The sequence below is a fragment of the Falco punctatus genome, assembly GCF_963210335.1.
Source record: "Falco punctatus genome assembly, chromosome: 3".
Taxonomy (NCBI): domain Eukaryota; kingdom Metazoa; phylum Chordata; class Aves; order Falconiformes; family Falconidae; genus Falco; species Falco punctatus.
In genome coordinates, this window is record NC_137582.1 from 54975298 (window position 1) to 54993274 (window position 17977).

Here is a 17977-nt window from a genome sequence, read left to right on the forward strand (position 1 = left end):
ACAATAAAGCCACTGTTTTGTATATGTAAAGTTTTTCAATGGAAATAATGTTATCTGTGTGTTTTTTATCACCCCCACCACCAGCAGAATGTGCAGGTGTGGCTTTGGCATTTCTAACCTGTGCGTTAAGCATTATTTATTGCTCAGAGCCACTGTCTAAGCTGTTTTAGGTGGACTTTCCTGTCCTCTTAACTGATTAGCACACAGGTTTTATATGGACTGATTTGGTTAATGGTGTGATTTTTCTAGTTACTGAAGTGCTTAAATCATTTCAACCTCTAGCATGGAAGCAGTTAAACATGTAAATGTATGGGAATGAGTTATACGGGTATAAACTCGTCCCTCTGTGTAGGCACTTGTGTGTGTCCACACTAGGGAATCACAGCAAAGTAATTGTAATGTATAGAAGTTAATCAGCGCAAGAGCAGTGTACAGTCCTGTGTTTCTCATGCTAAATTCAGTGCTCATAACAGCTGCATCTTTGTTGCCTCTTTGGTATGCTCTCATGCTGTCTGGATTGCCTTTCTCAAAGAATTTGTAATTTATGATATTAGCCTGGAAGTACCATATTTGGTCTAGGTGGAGGAATCTGTAGGGAGGTGAGCTAAGTAGTAAAGCTGTCCTGGTTTCAGCTGGGATAGAGTTATTTTTCTTCCTGGTAGCTGGTACAGTGCTGTGTTTTGGATTTAATATGAGAATAAGGTTGATAATGCACTGATGATTTCCCTTGTTGCTAAGTAGTGTTTATACGAAGTCCAGGACCTCTCAGTTTCTCAGGCCCGGCCAGCGAGGGGGCTGGAGGGGCACAAGAAGTTGGGAGGGGACACAGCCAGGGCAGCTGACCCCAACTGGCCAAAGGGATGTCCCATACCATATGTCATATGCTCAGTATGTAAACTGGGGGGAATTAGCTGAGGGGACAGATCGCTGCTCAGGGACTGGCTGGGCATCGGTCAGCAGGTGATGAGCAATTGTATTGAGCATCACTTGGGGTTTTGTTATTGAGTTTTATTTCTCTTTCTCTTTTTCTTATCTCCCTTTTCATTACAATTATTAGTATTAGTATTGTGCTTTACTTTATTTCAGTTATTAAACTGTTCTTATTTCAGCCCATGTGTTTTACCTTTTTCTGATTGTTCTCATTCCACTGGGTGATGGTGGGGAGTGAGCAAGTGGCTGCGTGGTACATAGTTGCTGGTTGGGGTTAAACCATGACAAAAGCAAACCAAAAGCATTTGAGAGAAGTAGAATAAATGTGTTATTGTGTAGCTGGCTTTCAGCTTCTCTTGCTGCAATTGACATCAGCTTTGTAGGAAAAGAACATTATTAGGGCAATGAGAGCGACCTTAGCTTGTCGTCTTCATGGTGTATGAGTGGTAGTGCCATGTCCAATACATGATTGCCTGCTGCTGTGCCCAGAGAAATGTGGTGCTTAATTACTAAACAGGTCATCAGCATCTCCTGTTCCTCCTCAGTTCAGCCTGTGTCCTTGGGCTGTATTTTCTGCATATTATTTGAGTACTGCTCTGAAGAGTCATTCTTGCATGCTTTCTTTGCAGCATTCCTTAGAGTAGTACCTTCTTGCTTCACTCAAAGTAGCTCAAACAAATAAGGCAAGCATTCCTGGTGGTAGCATCGTACAGATCTGGCACACGCTTAGACAGAGCTCATTTTTCCAGGGCAGCCCCCATCTGCCTTACCTGTGTTCCCTTTCTGCAGCCCCTTCCTCATCCATTACACCTTTTCCTGCTTCTCCAGCAGATGAAGCAGGGGTCCTGTGGGCAATAGTCTGCTGCGCTGTATGACCCTGGCTTATCCCCAGCTTGCATGCTGGCTTGAGTGTGCTGTGGGAAAACAGCAGGTCGTTGAAGACCGAGTCTAAAGTGTTTCATGCAGAGGAAGGTTTGCAGATGAAAGTTGCAGGGGCACCTCTAATATCTGACATATCTTGTGACGCTTGTTTTGACTACCTCAATAATGTTCTTTATGTGTGTTTTGTTTTTTTTTTTATCTATTCTTGTAGGGCTTTAAAAAAGCAGTCTGAACATCCTTTCCACCTTTCCTGACAAATTTATCTTGTGACAGTCCAAGCCTGACTTAAGCAGCAGGGTTTGAAACCTGTTAATCTTTTTTACAGGCTTCTGCTGCACAAGCTAGCAGTAGCAAATTGTTGTCCTCTGCATGAACTGCATTTGAGAAGGATGTTACAAATTTTGCAAATTACTTTCATGGGTATTTATTGAAAGCCGAGGAGCAAGGATGTTAGGGAATGCTTTAGTCCATTCTAGGCTTTGAAGGACGATCTTTTCTGGGGACAGAGGCTCACTCTAGTTAACAGCTAAAGGTTTTAGAAGCACTTTCTTTCCCATTAATGGGAAGCTTCTACTGGGGCTTTAATGTAGAAATGTCCTCTTTCTCTCTTGAGAAGCAGTCCCCGTAGGATCCCTGTACAGCACGCAGAGGTTAGGTGTACAGTCTCTTGCCTTTATGGGCTGCAATGCAGGAGGAGTTTGTGCAACTCTTGCAAAGGGAAGGGCAAGTGTGTTCTTGTCCTGTCTATGGAAACATGTTGTCCTTTCTCATAGAGGAGGCAGCATTTAACAAAACAACATAGACAGGATTTCTGGCTAACTAGTCAGAGCTGTGAAGATCTTGGAAAGCTTGATTTGTTACAGTCTCATGGCAATTCACAGGCGCACAGGCTCCAGGCACATGAAGAGCGATGCCTGGTTCCCCAAGTAGCATCCTGGAAGGGGGCAGAGTTAGTGATACCACAGCGCTTCTTACATAGCATGTACGTGCTTAACTAGCGTATCTATTGGTTATGGGTCCAGAACTCATTTTGCTGCTACTTTTCTAAGGGATTTCATGGAGAATCGCAGAGTGTTTCCTAATTTCCAGTGATACATACTTGGAATATTGATGCTGAGTCTTCTCGAGGCCACAGAGGAAATACTGAGAGCTAAGAATGGTTTGAATGAAATTCATAAAAGCTGAGAGGCAAACTTGATGTACGAAGGAATACATCAAAGAAATTCCCTCATTCTGAGAAGGTTTTTTTTGTTGGTGGTTTGGCTTTTTTTCAACATCCAGATTTTCAAAAGGGAAATGGTGCTGGTGGCTTTTGCTAAGTTGCTTTAACAGTGTTCTCTCTTTGTGGAATCTGCATTTACAGGTTTATTGATAAGGATTTGAAGGGTATTGCTAACATGTCCTTTTAAGAAAAATTGACAAGCACAAAGAAGCGTGGTTTTGAGCCAATATGTTTTTGAGTTTTACTTAAACATGATCTTAAGACACAGGTTCTGCTTTTTCACATTGTTGCCTGTAAAGGGGCTCGGTGTTCTCAACATACAGATTATCATGGCCTTTGGGATGTAGCACTGGTTTAGCTACTTTCTGGCTTTTGGTATTGAATGATAAAGACTCGGGTTCTGCTCCTGTCCTCTATTAACTGTACTCACAGCAAACCTGACCATCTTAAACATGATTAAAATATAATTCAAAAGTTATTAGCTAATTATGACGCAAAGTACTTAATTTGCCATTGCACCCTCATAACTTAAAGGTACTCCTGATAACTTGGTAATAACCGTATCATAAGCAAGAGGACACGGTTGCTACTAACTTAATAGGCAGCTTCCCTCAAGATAAAACATAAATAATGTACCTCAATGAAATCGGATTCAAGCTTAGTAAAATTATCTTGGCAAGCAAAGAGAATATTTGTTAATTTTTCTGTGAAATGTTATCATTGCCAAGAAAACTTGGTTACAAAAAACAGAGATGGAAAAAGTATTTGCATGAATAATTGATTTAACATTTCATTGGTTTAAATGATTTTAGGAAAAGTGGTTTTGATATGCTCTGGAAAACTAAAAAGTTTTTAAGGACTTATTTGCAAGATACCAAACACTGTAGGAGATGTGGGGCTTAAAGGCTTGCAGTCTGCTCTTCAGTATATCCAGTGCATGAATGAGCGTGAAAGAAAACAGCAAGGAGAGATGGCATTGTAAAGCATAAAATGCCTCTCGTGATTAGAGGGACGACGGCAGGGACCTGCAGCCTCCTCCCCTGCTCCAGATCTCCTTGACTTGGCATGTGGGGTGGGTCGATCAGAGAGCTGGCCAGTTGGAGAGGTGTCTCAGGATCCTAGAGGAAGGGAAGGGCTGTGGTACTGCTGTGTAGATAGTGGTTTGGCTGAAGAAACAGCCTGTTTTGGGTTTACAAGACTTAAGTTTTCTGGAGATGGGCCTGTGCGGTAGCAAAAGGGCTTGAGGGAGTGCTTGGCATCTGGAGACAAGCAAAACCATGAGGCTCAGGGGTTGGCATGCTGTCTTGTGAAGTGTCAGCAACTTCAGGATCTGTCAGGTGGAATAACCTCACTTTGTCAAAAGTGATGGGGATTGTGGGGATGAGGATCCTGGTTTTGTGTGGGGAAACAGCTGGAGAGCAGAGGACAGACCCCTCTCAGCCACATCTGAAGCCAGTAATGCAACCTAGAGATTCAGGAGGTTTGGCTGCCATGGTATTGAAATTGCTTTTTAAACACTTACTTGCCCAGCCTTGTGTGAAAAGATGCAGATTTGGGTTGCAGCCTGTTCCTCTTATCTGTCTGTATCTCTTTGGTGTACCAGAGGAGAGAGAGAAGTACATGGTAAACAGAAACTCCCTGGCCCATCATCCGCAGTCTGGGGATAGTGCTGTCCTGGCCTCACCCTTGCTGCCGTCGTGCAATGTGGGAGATGGTTTCCATCTGCCCACATATATAGTTTTCTGGCCATGAATCACCAGCTCTTGACATCCCATCCCAACTATTTATTCCTTTCTTTTCTAAAATGTCAGCATTTCTCCAAGTGCCATTTGGTCTGGTTGGATGATGGTCCTGAGTTTGGGAACGGGAGGTTGAACATCCCGGGAGAAGGCTGTGACAGAGTGTATTTTTTTGGTCTGCTTCTGTTAGACATTTGGGCACCCTGCACCCACCGGTGAGGCTATCAGCCAGCATGTTATGTACATCAGGGGAGTTACTGTATTAGCTCTGCTTCGTAGTGTAGTTATTACTTCTGGTGTGAATCTCCTGGGTAGCTAGATCCCCTGTTTAGTGGGGAAAGTACAGGTTTTCATTTTGCTTGGAAAAGCTTCCTTTTTAGGCAAACAGGTTAAGGTGTTGCTAGTGACTTCTGGAGCCTTAGCCATCCATTTTTTAACTCACCCCAATGTTTCCTGTGACCCACATATCCTCTTGTTCAACTGTCATTTAGTTACACATCTCATCATCTCCATGCTCATCTGTGGCGTAGAAAGCCGTAGTTCACTCTCGTGTAAGTAGCATTCCTGCAACATGACTACACGGTGTTGTGCAATTTATTCTTTTCTAGTTAACGTGTCAGTTTGTCCATGAGGGTTAGATCCAATGACTATTAGTTCATTTTGTAATATGTCTCATTTGCTTTCATCTCTGCTGCTGGTGCTGCCTCTGATCAGGCAGGTTGTAGCAAATCCCATGTTTCTTTTTTTTTTTTTTTTTTTTTTTTTTTTTTTTTGTCTCTGATGTGCTCTCTGACAATACCACCTCACTCATCGTTTCAGATCCTTCCTGTCTGCTGCTCAGCACTTCTTGTCTATCTCAATTTCTTCTAAATGTTTTATCAGCCCTCTGAGCTTGCCCTTACCTTTTCTTTTCCTTCCATGCTCAAATAACAATCTTAAGCTGTTTGAAATGATCTCCATGTAAATGATTCAGTTCTTTAATCTTTAGCAAATATTTCCATAAAAGTTTGACATCCTTCTTCTCAGTATCTGGGATTTATCTGTTCTTTAAAATGCTGTGTAACATTTTCTTTTAAATCTCATAAGAATCAGTGTTTTAATACCTCCTTCCGTACATACTTCTGGCTCTGTCTTTTTGGCTCCTATATAAATATCTTTTCTATAGAAGGCTTAATGAAATTGTAAGTTTTAATACATTTTTCCCCTGTTACCTTTGCTTTATAATCATTGTATTCATGCCTTTTCTCATAATGTAGGAACTGTCTGTGCCAAGGAATTCCTGAGACTCATGGACACAAAACCTTAAATTAAATGTAAGGAGGAAGAGATAAGAACAAATTATAATAGCACTGAGAGCAAGAGATTACAACAGGGTATTTGGTTAAAATGCGGTTTTCATAATATATGTTCCTGAAAATTGCAAATGTATTCTGTTATATCATGCTTATGAGCCGACTTTTGTTATGCAGAGGTATAAAGGTTGCTATGTATTCAGTCACTGTGGATCCAAATGATGTGAGGTATTCAAAAAAGAAGAGCAGGTTGTTACTGTCAAAGCGGTCCTCTGAAAAAAAGATAGAAACCTTGTCATTCTCCACTTAGGATAGCATTTCTCCTTGGTGTGGATGCCTCTTCAAATGTACTAGCTTCTAGGGGACAGTGCAAAATTATGTAATTTAGATGTACGAGGAAGTAAAATTAAATAGCCATGAGATGAGCATACCATTAAACAGATCTAATTTATAATAGGCTCTTATGCAAATTGCCTTTGAGCACTCAGTGAAAGAAAATGAAAAGAAATTAATAAGGACAATGTGGACTAAGAAGTTACAGAGGAAAAAAAAAAGTAAAAGCCTATTCCAGCTCACTCTCCACACACCCAGAGTGTTAAATAAGCGTTCCTATTAGCCACTTAAATATAATGATGTGATAATAAAACCTGCATTCACTCATACTTTTAAGAACCAACTCCCTACTCACTTTTGACATAGTGGCTCCAACCAGGTGAGTAAGATTTTGACTGAAATACTTTTTCTTTGCCATGTGATTCATTAGTGGAGGGAGAGAGACGTGTTTTCATGAGCACTTTGCCCCTTGCCAGCCACTGAATATCCGACCTCAGCATAGTCCCAGGCAGTTACTTGCCTTGCTGTTAGCATGGGATTGCGGGTGCCAGGGTATTGCTGATGCTCCTCCTGCTGCACAGTTCCCTCTGCCAGGTTATTAAAAGGGATTCACACCAGGAATTTTCCTCCCTTTTTGTTGTTCTGCGAAAGACACAGACAGCGGGGAAAGCTTACAGCTTAGAACTGGTAGGAATGGTTTATTGCAGAAGGTTTTCAGTTAGTTTTGAGTTCATAGCGTCTACTGATAAAGATGATAATACGAGCAATAATATACCGAATATATTCAATAATAAGAAATCTGTATTTTCTCAGAGAAAAAAAAAAAGTTTATTTCTACCTTAGTCTGAAACTAATGCACTGTTCTGCATGCTTGCACACATAAAGGCTTACAGTTTTTCCATGTTCCTTGATCAGTTTTATTACAAAAGGGAAGAGGTTTAGCTGTGTCCACTGAAGCCACTAAAACAATCTGCAGACCCGTGTCATTTTTCTTAAGAAAGTTGTGCAGTAGTTTACTTGTTTAATTAATATTGGCCATCTTGTTCCTAATTATTGCTGTTTTCCCAAACTCCCAACAGAGGCAGGATATACTAAAGGACAGTCTTTCTCTCTATGTGTATAGTAATATATATAAATATTTATACACTGAGAGAGCAAGGTTATAAACACACGATGTATACAGTTTTGCTGCAGACTGTTTGCTGGACAAACAGGACTTGTTTCTGAAGAATCTGAGAAATCCTGTGAGCAGTGTCACCTTCCTGTGCTAGCTCTTTGGTCTAGCAGTGCTGTTACAAGTCAGTGGGGAGAAGGTTCCATCCCTGTAGTATTTTATGGAATTAAAACACTGTTCCATGTCCACATCCCATTGTTTTCTTTCCCCACTAAAACCAGGCGTGAAGCTGTACCTGTTTTGTGTCCTTAAAGTAAAATTAAATTCTCTGAGAGAAGCAGAGTTTTCCACTGGTTGTATTTTCAGCCCTTGAAGCATTCGATTTCTGACAGTGGAATATGATACTTAAAGCCACAGACATTAATTATTACCCATTGGAGGTCGCACTTTCAACCCATGGGACATTAATTTTCCTGATACACCGAAAATTCCAGCCTGTTAGTTTTAATTAAATATTTCAGAAATACATTTTCTTGTAAATGGACTATGGTTTCTTATCCTTTACCCTTGATATTTGACTAATTCTGCATATAATTATCAGCTTATTTTCAAGCCTCCTTCAAAGCACTTTCATGTTTGGAAATCCATTCAGCTGTTATGTATTTGTCATTTTAAAAAAGCAAAAAGTTATCTTTGCCTATCATAGACCAGTGTTGTCAAGAAGGAAAGGAGGAATAATATAGTTCAGGTTTTCTTGGGAAGTGAAATTATTATAAACGTGCCTTAAAAGTCCCTTCTGGTCCCAGCAGGCTGATGGTTCTTAAGCATTTATAATTGCAGTGTGAGACCAAGCCAAAGTAACAGCAGAGCTATGGGTGTCAGGGGGGATGGTTACTCAAATCGCATTGTATAGAAAAGTTGCCAGGGCACAGAGAGCTTGCCACGGTGCTTCCAGGAACCCAGGAGTACAGGGAAAGGCTGGAAGGTGAAGGTGAAGGTGTGGGTCATTCCCCAGGTGCTGGCATAGCCATGTCTCCTCTCCTGGTGGGTGTAGCAAATGCAGCTTAGGAGAAGGACCAAGCCACCAGATTTGGTCCTGTATTATCTCAAGTCTTTCCATGGAGGCCATGTGAAAGAAGCTGGAACCTAAGTTTTTCCATCTGAAAAGGAAAAAGGCTTTGATTTTGTTTACAGGATTCTCTCTGCTGGGGGTCTGCCCTTCCAGAGCTGTTTTAACACGTGAAAGTGCAGTTGTGTATTGCAAAGTGATCCTGGGAGGGGAATGGGAAGGGAATTGGGACTTTGCAGTTCCTTGGGTTTTCCTGCTGCTGCAAAGCAGCAGTGCCTTCTGCGAACTGATCCAGCCCAGACCCACAGCCCTTCAGGTCCCAGGCAGACCCCTGATGGCTGCGTGCTCTTGTCAGCATTATGGTTTTGTCAGAAGGCTCCATCCTCTGATACTATCTTGTTCGTCTCCTAAACAATTAATAAAATGAAGACAAAAAGCCTAGAGGTTTAAAATATGTAATTATAGTAGTAATTTAGAACTAGGAAAATGCTGCAGAAACCAATTACAATTATACATTTCAGTAATGACTGACTTAGCCAAATATATGTTTTGTGTGTGAATTCTACAATGGATTCCAAGATGACATGCTTGAGTATAGGGGAAAATTAATTCTAAGTGCCGAGTGCATCCATATTGGACATAAATGTTGCTCATCCGCCTAGTGAACAGGAGTCTTGTCGCAGCTTAAATTTTGAGCAGCAGGGCAGGCATTAACCAAGTATCCAAGGAAGAAAGCTTGAACAGTTCTAAGGGATGGCTTTGAAAAAAATTGATACCTGATCATTCTGCAAAACACATTTGATTCCTTACAAGTTACAGATTTCGTGCAACTTGAATTGATTTAGACATTTCCTGCAGAATTGTAGATGGCCAGCTGAGGTTAATGAGGTTTTATTTCTTTCCTGGTCTTCATCTCTCCCAGCTGGTGAGAAAGAATAGATGAGACTTGTAGTCTGCTCACAGCTTCTTAGTGGGTGTACTGCTGCTGCGGGTGCAGACGTCGCTCCAGACTCCATTGGGGTTGCCGTTGTCGAAGGGAGGTGGGATGGCTGTGGGTGCAACATGGTGTGTGGTCACCTTGACCCCTGTCCCTCTGCAGTTCCCCAAGACCCTGCTGCAAATCCTGCTGGCTCCCCTTTTTTGAGAACCACATCTGGTTTTTGCCTCTTGAACCTTTCCCTGGAGATCCCGTTCTGCCGGCTGATGAATGGGGCGTCTCTGAGCCTGGGATGCTTCGTGCGGCCAGGAGGGCTGGTTGCCTTTCATCTCGGTTTTTTTTTCCCTTGGTGGTGGTGGGGAATGGTTGTTTCTTCATGTCTTTTAAAACAAAAATAGTGTGCCATGACTGTTTGTTGTGCTCACTCTATCCTTTTCGTGAGAAGACAAACTTGTACCTTAAGTATGCCACCAACTGAGTGTGGTCTGGGAATAAAAGTGCCCGTCGGTCCCCTAGCTCCGTGCTGATGTCTGGGGATACTGTTGTGTAACCTGCAGAGGTTTCACTGTGCTGGGTCCCAAGCCAGATTGGTTCTATTAAGATAAAAACTACATATAAATGAGCCTGTTAATTAAAATACTGAAAACACAGTATTGGCAGAGTATGGCAGAATGTAACAGGTTGTGACAAGGCTCTGAAATCTCATCCCACATTGTCGGTAATATTTCACATGGAGTGTCTGTATGACATATTGCAAGTGAGCTATTTCGAGACCATTTTGTTTACAGTTCAGATGTTGGAAAGGATCAAAAAGTACTTCCACGTTGCACGTACAGATGTATGAACAGGAACAGAGAATCAAACCTATCAGTCGCTCCTGCTGATTTCATTGGGAAACCACCAGTGACTCAGGAGTGTTTCGCAAATGCCCCAGCGCAGAAACAACATATATTTCATGTTGCTCTGGTGAGGGTTTTGTTCAGAGTTATCAGCCCTTCCTACTGCTCTAACTAAAGCTGGTTTGTGAGGCGCACATCTAGAAAATGTGTGTGTGCACACCAGTTGATGTTGCAAGAACTGTTGGCAAGCGGAGGCTCTCTAGGTGACTGCATGGTTCTGGTGGTCAGTGGGTGGTCTCTAAAAACCAAGGCATTTTTCCTGATTATTTTAGAGTGTGGTAATTGATAACCTGCTACAAACAGTTAATTATTACTGTGAAATCATTATCTTGCATTGAAATGTTACAACCTTTGTATCCCCAGCTTCTTTTTCCCCCAATGTGCTGCCCCCTCAGCTGTACTTGTCCAAGTATTGGTTGCAGTAAATGGCATCCAAAATATGAACTGGCTTTAAAAACACACAAAACCCAAGCAAGCAACAAAAAAGCCCCCTGTTTCCCAAGTGCAATTTCCAAACTATATTAGGTCCATCGTGCAATCCTGCGGAAAGCAGAATGGAGTCAATCGAGGGGTGCATCCGGGGGGTTGGGGTCTGCTGATGGGGGCTATCAAGAGAGGTGTCCAAAATGATTGAGGGGGTGTCATCTCACACGACACGCATTTGGACAGCCAGGCTGGTGCAAGAGGCTCCTGCCCCAGCTGCTTCCCCTCCACCTCCCCAGCTGTGCTACTTAGAAGTTTCTGAGGCCACGCTAGAAAACATGCAGCTTAAACTGTGGTTTGAAACCAGCCCTTTTCTCATGGAGCGGAGCCACAGAGCTGCTTCGGTGAAGTTGGCGCGAGGGGGTTTTGCAGTGTCAGGCCGTTTGAGCAGCTGCTGAGCCAAGCTTGGTCTGACCCTTGCTGCTTGTCTCTTCTTTCCTCTCCAGAATCGGACGGCTTTTCGATGGCACGGAGCCCATTGTCCTCGACAGTCTCAAGCAGCATTATTTCATTGACAGGGATGGGCAGATGTTCAGATATATCTTGAATTTTTTAAGGACATCAAAACTCCTCATTCCTGATGATTTCAAGGTGAGATTTCAAGGGACTTGGGTGTTTTGCACCTACCTTGGTAAAGCCAAGTATCTGGTGTGTAGTCAAAGCAGAGCCCTAGATGGTGGAGGTGGGGGAGGGGGGGACTTGTGGGGTATGTCTTTAGTTTCAGGTACATGGCAGAAATAAGCATGGGGGTGCAAAAGTGGCATCTGTCAGCCTTTTCTAGAGTGGCATCAATATTAAATTTTCCCCTCCTGGCTATAGCGTAATGGAGCAACCTTGCCATGTTTGACCTAAGGAAATTAAATATCGTAGGATGCTGATGGAAACGGAAAGGATGTTACAATCTGCAACCGACTGCTCGTGAGCTTTGCTGATTACTTGTCCTCCTATCCACTTTTATGCTTCCCCTCTGATCGCAGCAGCGCTGGCTTCCACTCCCACGCTGAAATTCAGAGAATAGTGTGGGAATCGAAGTACTGACAAAATAAACTGCACACATGGTAATATTTGACCATTAAGTCATAAAATATTTTCTCCCTCAGACTCTTGAATGTATACTGCAAGCTTAATTTTGGAGTTTTAGAGAAGTCAGGGATGAAGAGTTCTACATTTATTATTTAAACTTTATTAAAGAGCCTGCCTTTTTTTCTTTTTAATAACAAATTAAATTTGTGGTAGTTCACCACATTAGACATTAGCTTACAGAAGCAGAGTTTCAGACTCCATGTGATGTTCTGTGTTTATCTGCTTGTAGGTGTGTGGGTGTATGTGTGGTGTCAGTGAAGAAAGCACTGGAGACCGCGGCTGCAATCAGAACAGATCTTTATCATTACTTAATGAATGCGTATCAGTGTAGCTGGCTGTGCCATTAGTTCACATAGGAAATGCAGCAATTCAGATTAAGCAGGAGAGGGGATGGGGAAAGGTTAGAGCAGCTCACGCTCGAGTACAGTCTTTTATCCCTCGTACCTAAGAGATTTTCTGAGATCTGAGAGAGGGGCGTATTAGCTGTGAGGTTGAGTTTGAGACCCATATTGCAGCAATCTTTGAATCATCACCTGTAGAGGCATACTTAGTTCTCCTGTGCGTGATTATTCAGATCTACCTGAATAATGTGGGAGCTTGGAACTAACCAATATGCATCATGTCCCTCTTTTGAAGCCTTAGCGTGACTTTGCGCTGCTCTCGTCACCTGTCCTGAAGGTAATCAGAAATACAGGAAAAGGAAACGCCACCTTCCATGCAATATTAAGAAATTATATATGCAGAGCCTTTTAAACACATAAATATACTGTAGCTATGCTGAAATTAAAAATGTAACTCCTGGCAAGTTCACCCGACCAACATGACGTTCAAAGGGGTGTCTTTCCCCAGTTATGCTGTAAGGTGTCCAAAGATCAGTGCTTAAAATGAACAGCGGTCCTTGTTTCATATGGAAGAGGTGACTTCTTTGTTACATGTTAAATGTAAGCAGTATTTTGAACATGACTTAGGTGTCGCATTCTCACAAAGTATTTGGTTTCTAGCGCAAATTCAGGGCCGTGTTGACTCTTAGCAGTCTTCTCATGTCATTCTGTTCCTGTCTTCCCTAATTCTCATGTATCGCTTTTCTCTGTATAAATATTTCCCAAATGGTCTTATGCTCTTAAACCTAGAAAAAAAAGATATTTTTTTTTTTAATTTAAAAAATGGCAGTAGCAGACTCCAGATCATCAGTTCTAAATTACTTTTGTACTGGGTATGCTTAGAAATGCGTTTGCTCTGCTCTGGCATTTGAGATGATGTAGTAAACAATACTGTTGGCAAAATGGGGAGGTATTAAAAAATACTTAATTTTTAAAATGCAGTAATATGTGCAATCCATTATGCAAATATCTGAATCATTTTACACTAAGAACCATTGCAGGCTCCCTCATTTACATTCTTATACCTGTTACAATGCCTGCTAGTAATGCTGTAAGTCGTGATGGATCCTAGTGATGAATTTTCTGAGTCCTGATTGAATTCTGTTCCATCTGTTCAATGAGGTCATTATTCTATGACATCACTGTGGGGATAAAGTATGGGGAAAACTAAGATTTATTTATTTTTTTTCTCCCTGGATTATTCCATAGCAGGAGGGAGTTAAGCAAGCATAGCCTCCCCCTCCCCTCACTAGTGCTGCTATACCCAGTCTGTTTCAAGTGGCTGATGGTTACTTTTTGCTTGCACTGTTGTTTTATTACACCTTCCTACACAGTAATTACAAACTATGTCTGAAGGGTTCCAGATCTAGAGCAGCGTTAGCCTGCATAACCGTATACATTAAGCGGTACATTAGCAATGCCTCTTTCTTAATTGTGCACAGTAATATATGTGTCTTTCAGGACTACAGTTTGTTATACGAAGAAGCAAAGTATTTCCAGCTTCAGCCCATGCTAGGAGAGATGGAAAGGTGGAAACAGGACCGGGAGAGTGGCCGCTTCTCAAAGTCTTGTGAGTGCCTGGTGGTGCGAGTTGCCCCAGATCTTGGAGAGAGGATTACGCTGAGCGGTGATAAGTCATTGATAGAAGAAGTGTTTCCAGAAATCGGTGATGTGATGTGTAATTCTGTCAATGCCGGCTGGAATCATGACTCGACGCATGTCATCCGATTTCCACTGAACGGATACTGTCACCTCAACTCAGTTCAGGTAGGAAGTCACGTATGCACTTCTTGGAAGGGAGCCTGCTGGCCAGCTACCAATGGGTTGACATTCTTCCCTGTCACTGGAATGTTTTGGTGAACAAAGCCAGCTGGAGGCTTTGAGCTAGCTATTTATTTCTGTGGGTCGGGGTTGCTTTCTCAACTTAATTTACACATATCATCACCAAATCTCTTTGCAAGCAAACTACAGTAGCGTTAAAAACTTGCTTTAGGAGATACATGTGTGCCTCAATGTAAAGACATTGCATATTTGGAGAAACATTTTTTTTTTGACATTTGAATATAGGGTGAACATTCAGGCCTGCTTCCAGTCCCTTGCCCTGCTTGTTACAAATTGTCTTCTGGCTTGATGAGAGGGCACAGGGACATCTCAAACCAGGGAAGGAAGAGGCCACATCCCCACAGAACCTGTCGTGAGGGCATCAGGAGCTATTCCTTCACCTGAGAAAGGCAACAGAGATGCTCTGATTTGCCAGAGTCTATAGAAGCTCTGAAACTAAATAGGAAGAATGGAGGAGCAAAAAAGTGAAGCCCCAGTCCCTTACTCTGGCTGTGAGACCTGAGGGGGAAAAGGAATTAATGTGAGAAAGAGATGATGGGACAGTAGCGTTGGCCAGCTACTGAAAGGAGGGCCACACTTCCACAAAGGGAGAACACAGCCAGCATCCTCCTTCTTCCTCCTCCCTCCTCCTAAAACAGGACCCAGCATTACTGGAGAAGGGAGCAGTTTGCAGCCACAGGAGAAGGCATCTGTTGAGTTTTTACCTTCGTAGAGGGGACTTTGTCTCAGCCTCCTCTGCTGTCTTTCAGACTGGGGCATCCTAGGAGGACTTTGACCCTTCCAACAAGACTGTCAGGCAAGGCATGTAAAAAGGGGGGAGTTACCATAGATGTGGTTAAAAGCTAGTTGTGTCCTTTTTCCAGCGTTACCCATGTCTTCCATATGCTTTTTACTTTGGATGAAGAAAACATGTTCAGTCTTCCTCCTTGCTGTGGTAACAAAACCAAAGGCATGCCTGCTTATTGCAAATAGGACCCATCCATTTCTGTGGTCTCAGGGAAGCGCCTCCTTTTTCACTTTCAGCAGTTTTTCCTGATTTTTTATGGCATACTAGAGGCCTGTTGCAGTAGGACAAGGGGTAATGGTTTTAAACTAAAAGAGGGTAGAATTAGAATAGATAGAAGGAAGAATTTTTTTACAGTGATAGTGGTGGAACACTGGAAGAGGTTTCCCAGAGGGGTGATAGGTGCCCCATCCCTGGAAGCCTTCAGGGTCAGGCTGGATGGGGCTCTGAGCAACCTGATGGAGTTGAAGATGTCCCTGCTCATTGCAGGGCGTTGGACTAGGTGACTGTCAAAGGTCCCTTCCAACCCAACCCAATCTATGATCTGATGTAGCAGTATCTAAAATCAATAGCTGTTATGAAATGGATAAGAAAAAATCTGGGAGACAAATGCAGGTAATTTCTGGAATAAATATAATAAACTTAATAAGTCATACTGTTAATGGTTTTATCCTTCGGTAGTTAAAAACAAACATCACACACCTATCTTTGCCCAGTTAGCGCATCCTGCACAGACAGCACTTTGGAGTTAGAACACTCCTTCACATCTGGAATGGTCACTAGCACTGTTGATGCTGTTTGGTTTAGGTACACCTCCTAAATGCTGCAGACTCAGGAGCGAGTTCTTACGCAGAAGAGACTTGCAAGCTGAGCTTGGTGTCTTTCCATCTGCCAGGCCCTGCTGCCCAGGTAGAGCAGCTCTGCTGTGCTCCCTCCCCAGAGGAGGGGAGCTGAGTGCCGCAGTATGCACTGAAGGCTCGCTGGGCACTCCATACGTGCCAGCACTTAGCCCAGGAGTCTGGACAGACCTATCTAGACCTACCCAAGTCTCTTACTGGCCTTTACTGTCAGGCTGAAACATTAAAGTTGTTTTGTTGTAGTGACTAACGCAAATTTAGACCAGCCTTAGATGTAAGATTGCAACTGAAAAAGGATGGGACTTTCAAGGAGGATGGTTATTTAGCCACATGTCATGTGATATGATGTCCCTGTTGTATCAAAGCAGTTGTAGCCTCTAACCGTTTATCACTTACTCTGATGCTTACGTTTGTGTCACATGAATAAGAATTGTCAGACTTACTTATTGATGTGAAATACCCGAGTCACGGCGGCAAAACATGCACAGGCTTCAAGAGGTTATGTTGCCACGTTGGTAACGCTGCAACTTCCATTTCTGGGGTCATAAGCATCTCCCAGTACTAACAACGATGTGGGGCAGGACAGGGTCTGCCAATAGACCCAGAGAGTGAGGTACAAATGGTTTGTTCAGAACTGGACTGATTTCCTGACCAGTTGCTTCCCCTGGGTTTTTTCTCAGGACCTAAGTTCTCCTGCTTGACTTTTCAGTAGCTTGCACCAAGACATTCTGGGGGCTTTTGGTTTATATTGTTAAAAGCTGAAGATCAGGATAAATAAAAATTGCACAGATATTTTCATGGTTCCTTCCAAGTCTCTTTTCCCACCCCCTCCTTTTTGAGATTTGTCTGCTGTGCAATTAGCCATGCTCAGGTATTTTGGAAAGACATTTGCCGACCTGAAGCAATACGTGTAAAGACGTGGCATGTCTTGTTTTAAGCGTTTTTAACCCACAGTTCGCTTCTCCCCACACCCCAATCCGCTGCAGCCTTCTGCCAACCTGCTTGCCCTTGCTGTCCCAGCACACACACAAGCCAATTTGCTAACTGGTGAGATAGCTGGGAAAGACTTGGTCAGCACCTGCTCCCAGCACAACTCCAGTGAGATCTGGTCACGCTGGACAGAAGATCCCATGTCCTGTGGGGTGCAGGAGGATCAGCCTATGCCTTGGGGCTGGTGGCCATCACAGGTGACCCTGGTGAAGCTGTGGAAGAGTCACCTTCACAAGGGAGGTGAAGGAAGCCCAGGCAGCAGAACAGATAAAGACGATGAAAGAAGCAACAAAGAGTATAAACAGGGGAAAGAATACCTTAGCCCTGCAGTTACAGTAGACCTGCATGAACATGGGTAATTAAAAAAAATAAAAAATAGTGGATAGTGGTGTGGAAGGAGACCATGTTCTTAGCAGCCTGGAGCTGGTGTTGAGAGCTGAGGTCTTTGCAACATCATTTGTTGGGTGAGCTGTTGGGCACATACCCGTCCTGCTCCGAGAGCCCTGCCTAACTCTTCTTTTATCCTTGTGGGTTTTTTTTTTTTCTTTTTTTTTTTCATTTTGCCATCGTATTTCCCACCGGAAGCAACAGTCAGGTTGTGAAAAGGGAGGGAAGAAGGTGAATAGCCAGAACTCGTTAGTCCCATAATTAAAGTTAAAAGGTCCCAGGTTTAACCACAGGTAACTGTAGCCACAAACCTTCATAGTCATGCTTGTTTTTTTCTAGAAAATTTGATGGTAACTTTTCTGAAATTATGACTGCAGTATCTGCATTGTCACCATTTAATTGAGGTGTCTGCTCAGTGTCTTGCAGTATTTGCTGTGCAATCCTGTATTTGCCCTTTTGCATTGTAAATTTTGTGAAGCAGAGAATGTGTTTCTCCACGCATGTTTCTGTGGCTAGACTAATAGTGGATTTGCTGACAGTACTAAAAAATAAATAAATATCTTTCTTCTTAGTGCTCAATGGCCAAAGTCAGCAGAAATCAGTCCAGTACAGTGAAGATGAAGGAACGAGTTACAGGATCTTTGTAACCACTGCTGTTTCCTAGCTGGATCCATTTGAAAACAGCAGTTATCATCCTTGGACAAAAACCAGTCTATTTACTTATACATCGGTGTTTGTCTCCTCTTTTTTGCAG

At 42.7% G+C, this 17977-nt stretch overlaps 1 protein-coding gene across 8 annotated transcripts in view; it reads left to right on the forward strand.

Moving 5' to 3' along the window:
- Nucleotides 1-17977, forward strand: part of KCTD1 (potassium channel tetramerization domain containing 1) — a 133911-nt gene that overhangs the window by 84657 nt on the left and 31277 nt on the right. For all 8 annotated transcript variants that reach the window (XM_080382017.1, XM_080382016.1, XM_080382020.1 and 5 more), the window contains exons 3-4: nt 11347-11491; nt 13825-14130. In XM_080382017.1, coding sequence (XP_080238143.1) covers nt 11347-11491; nt 13825-14130 — 451 coding nt within the window. The remainder of the gene's footprint in view (nt 1-11346; nt 11492-13824; nt 14131-17977) is intronic.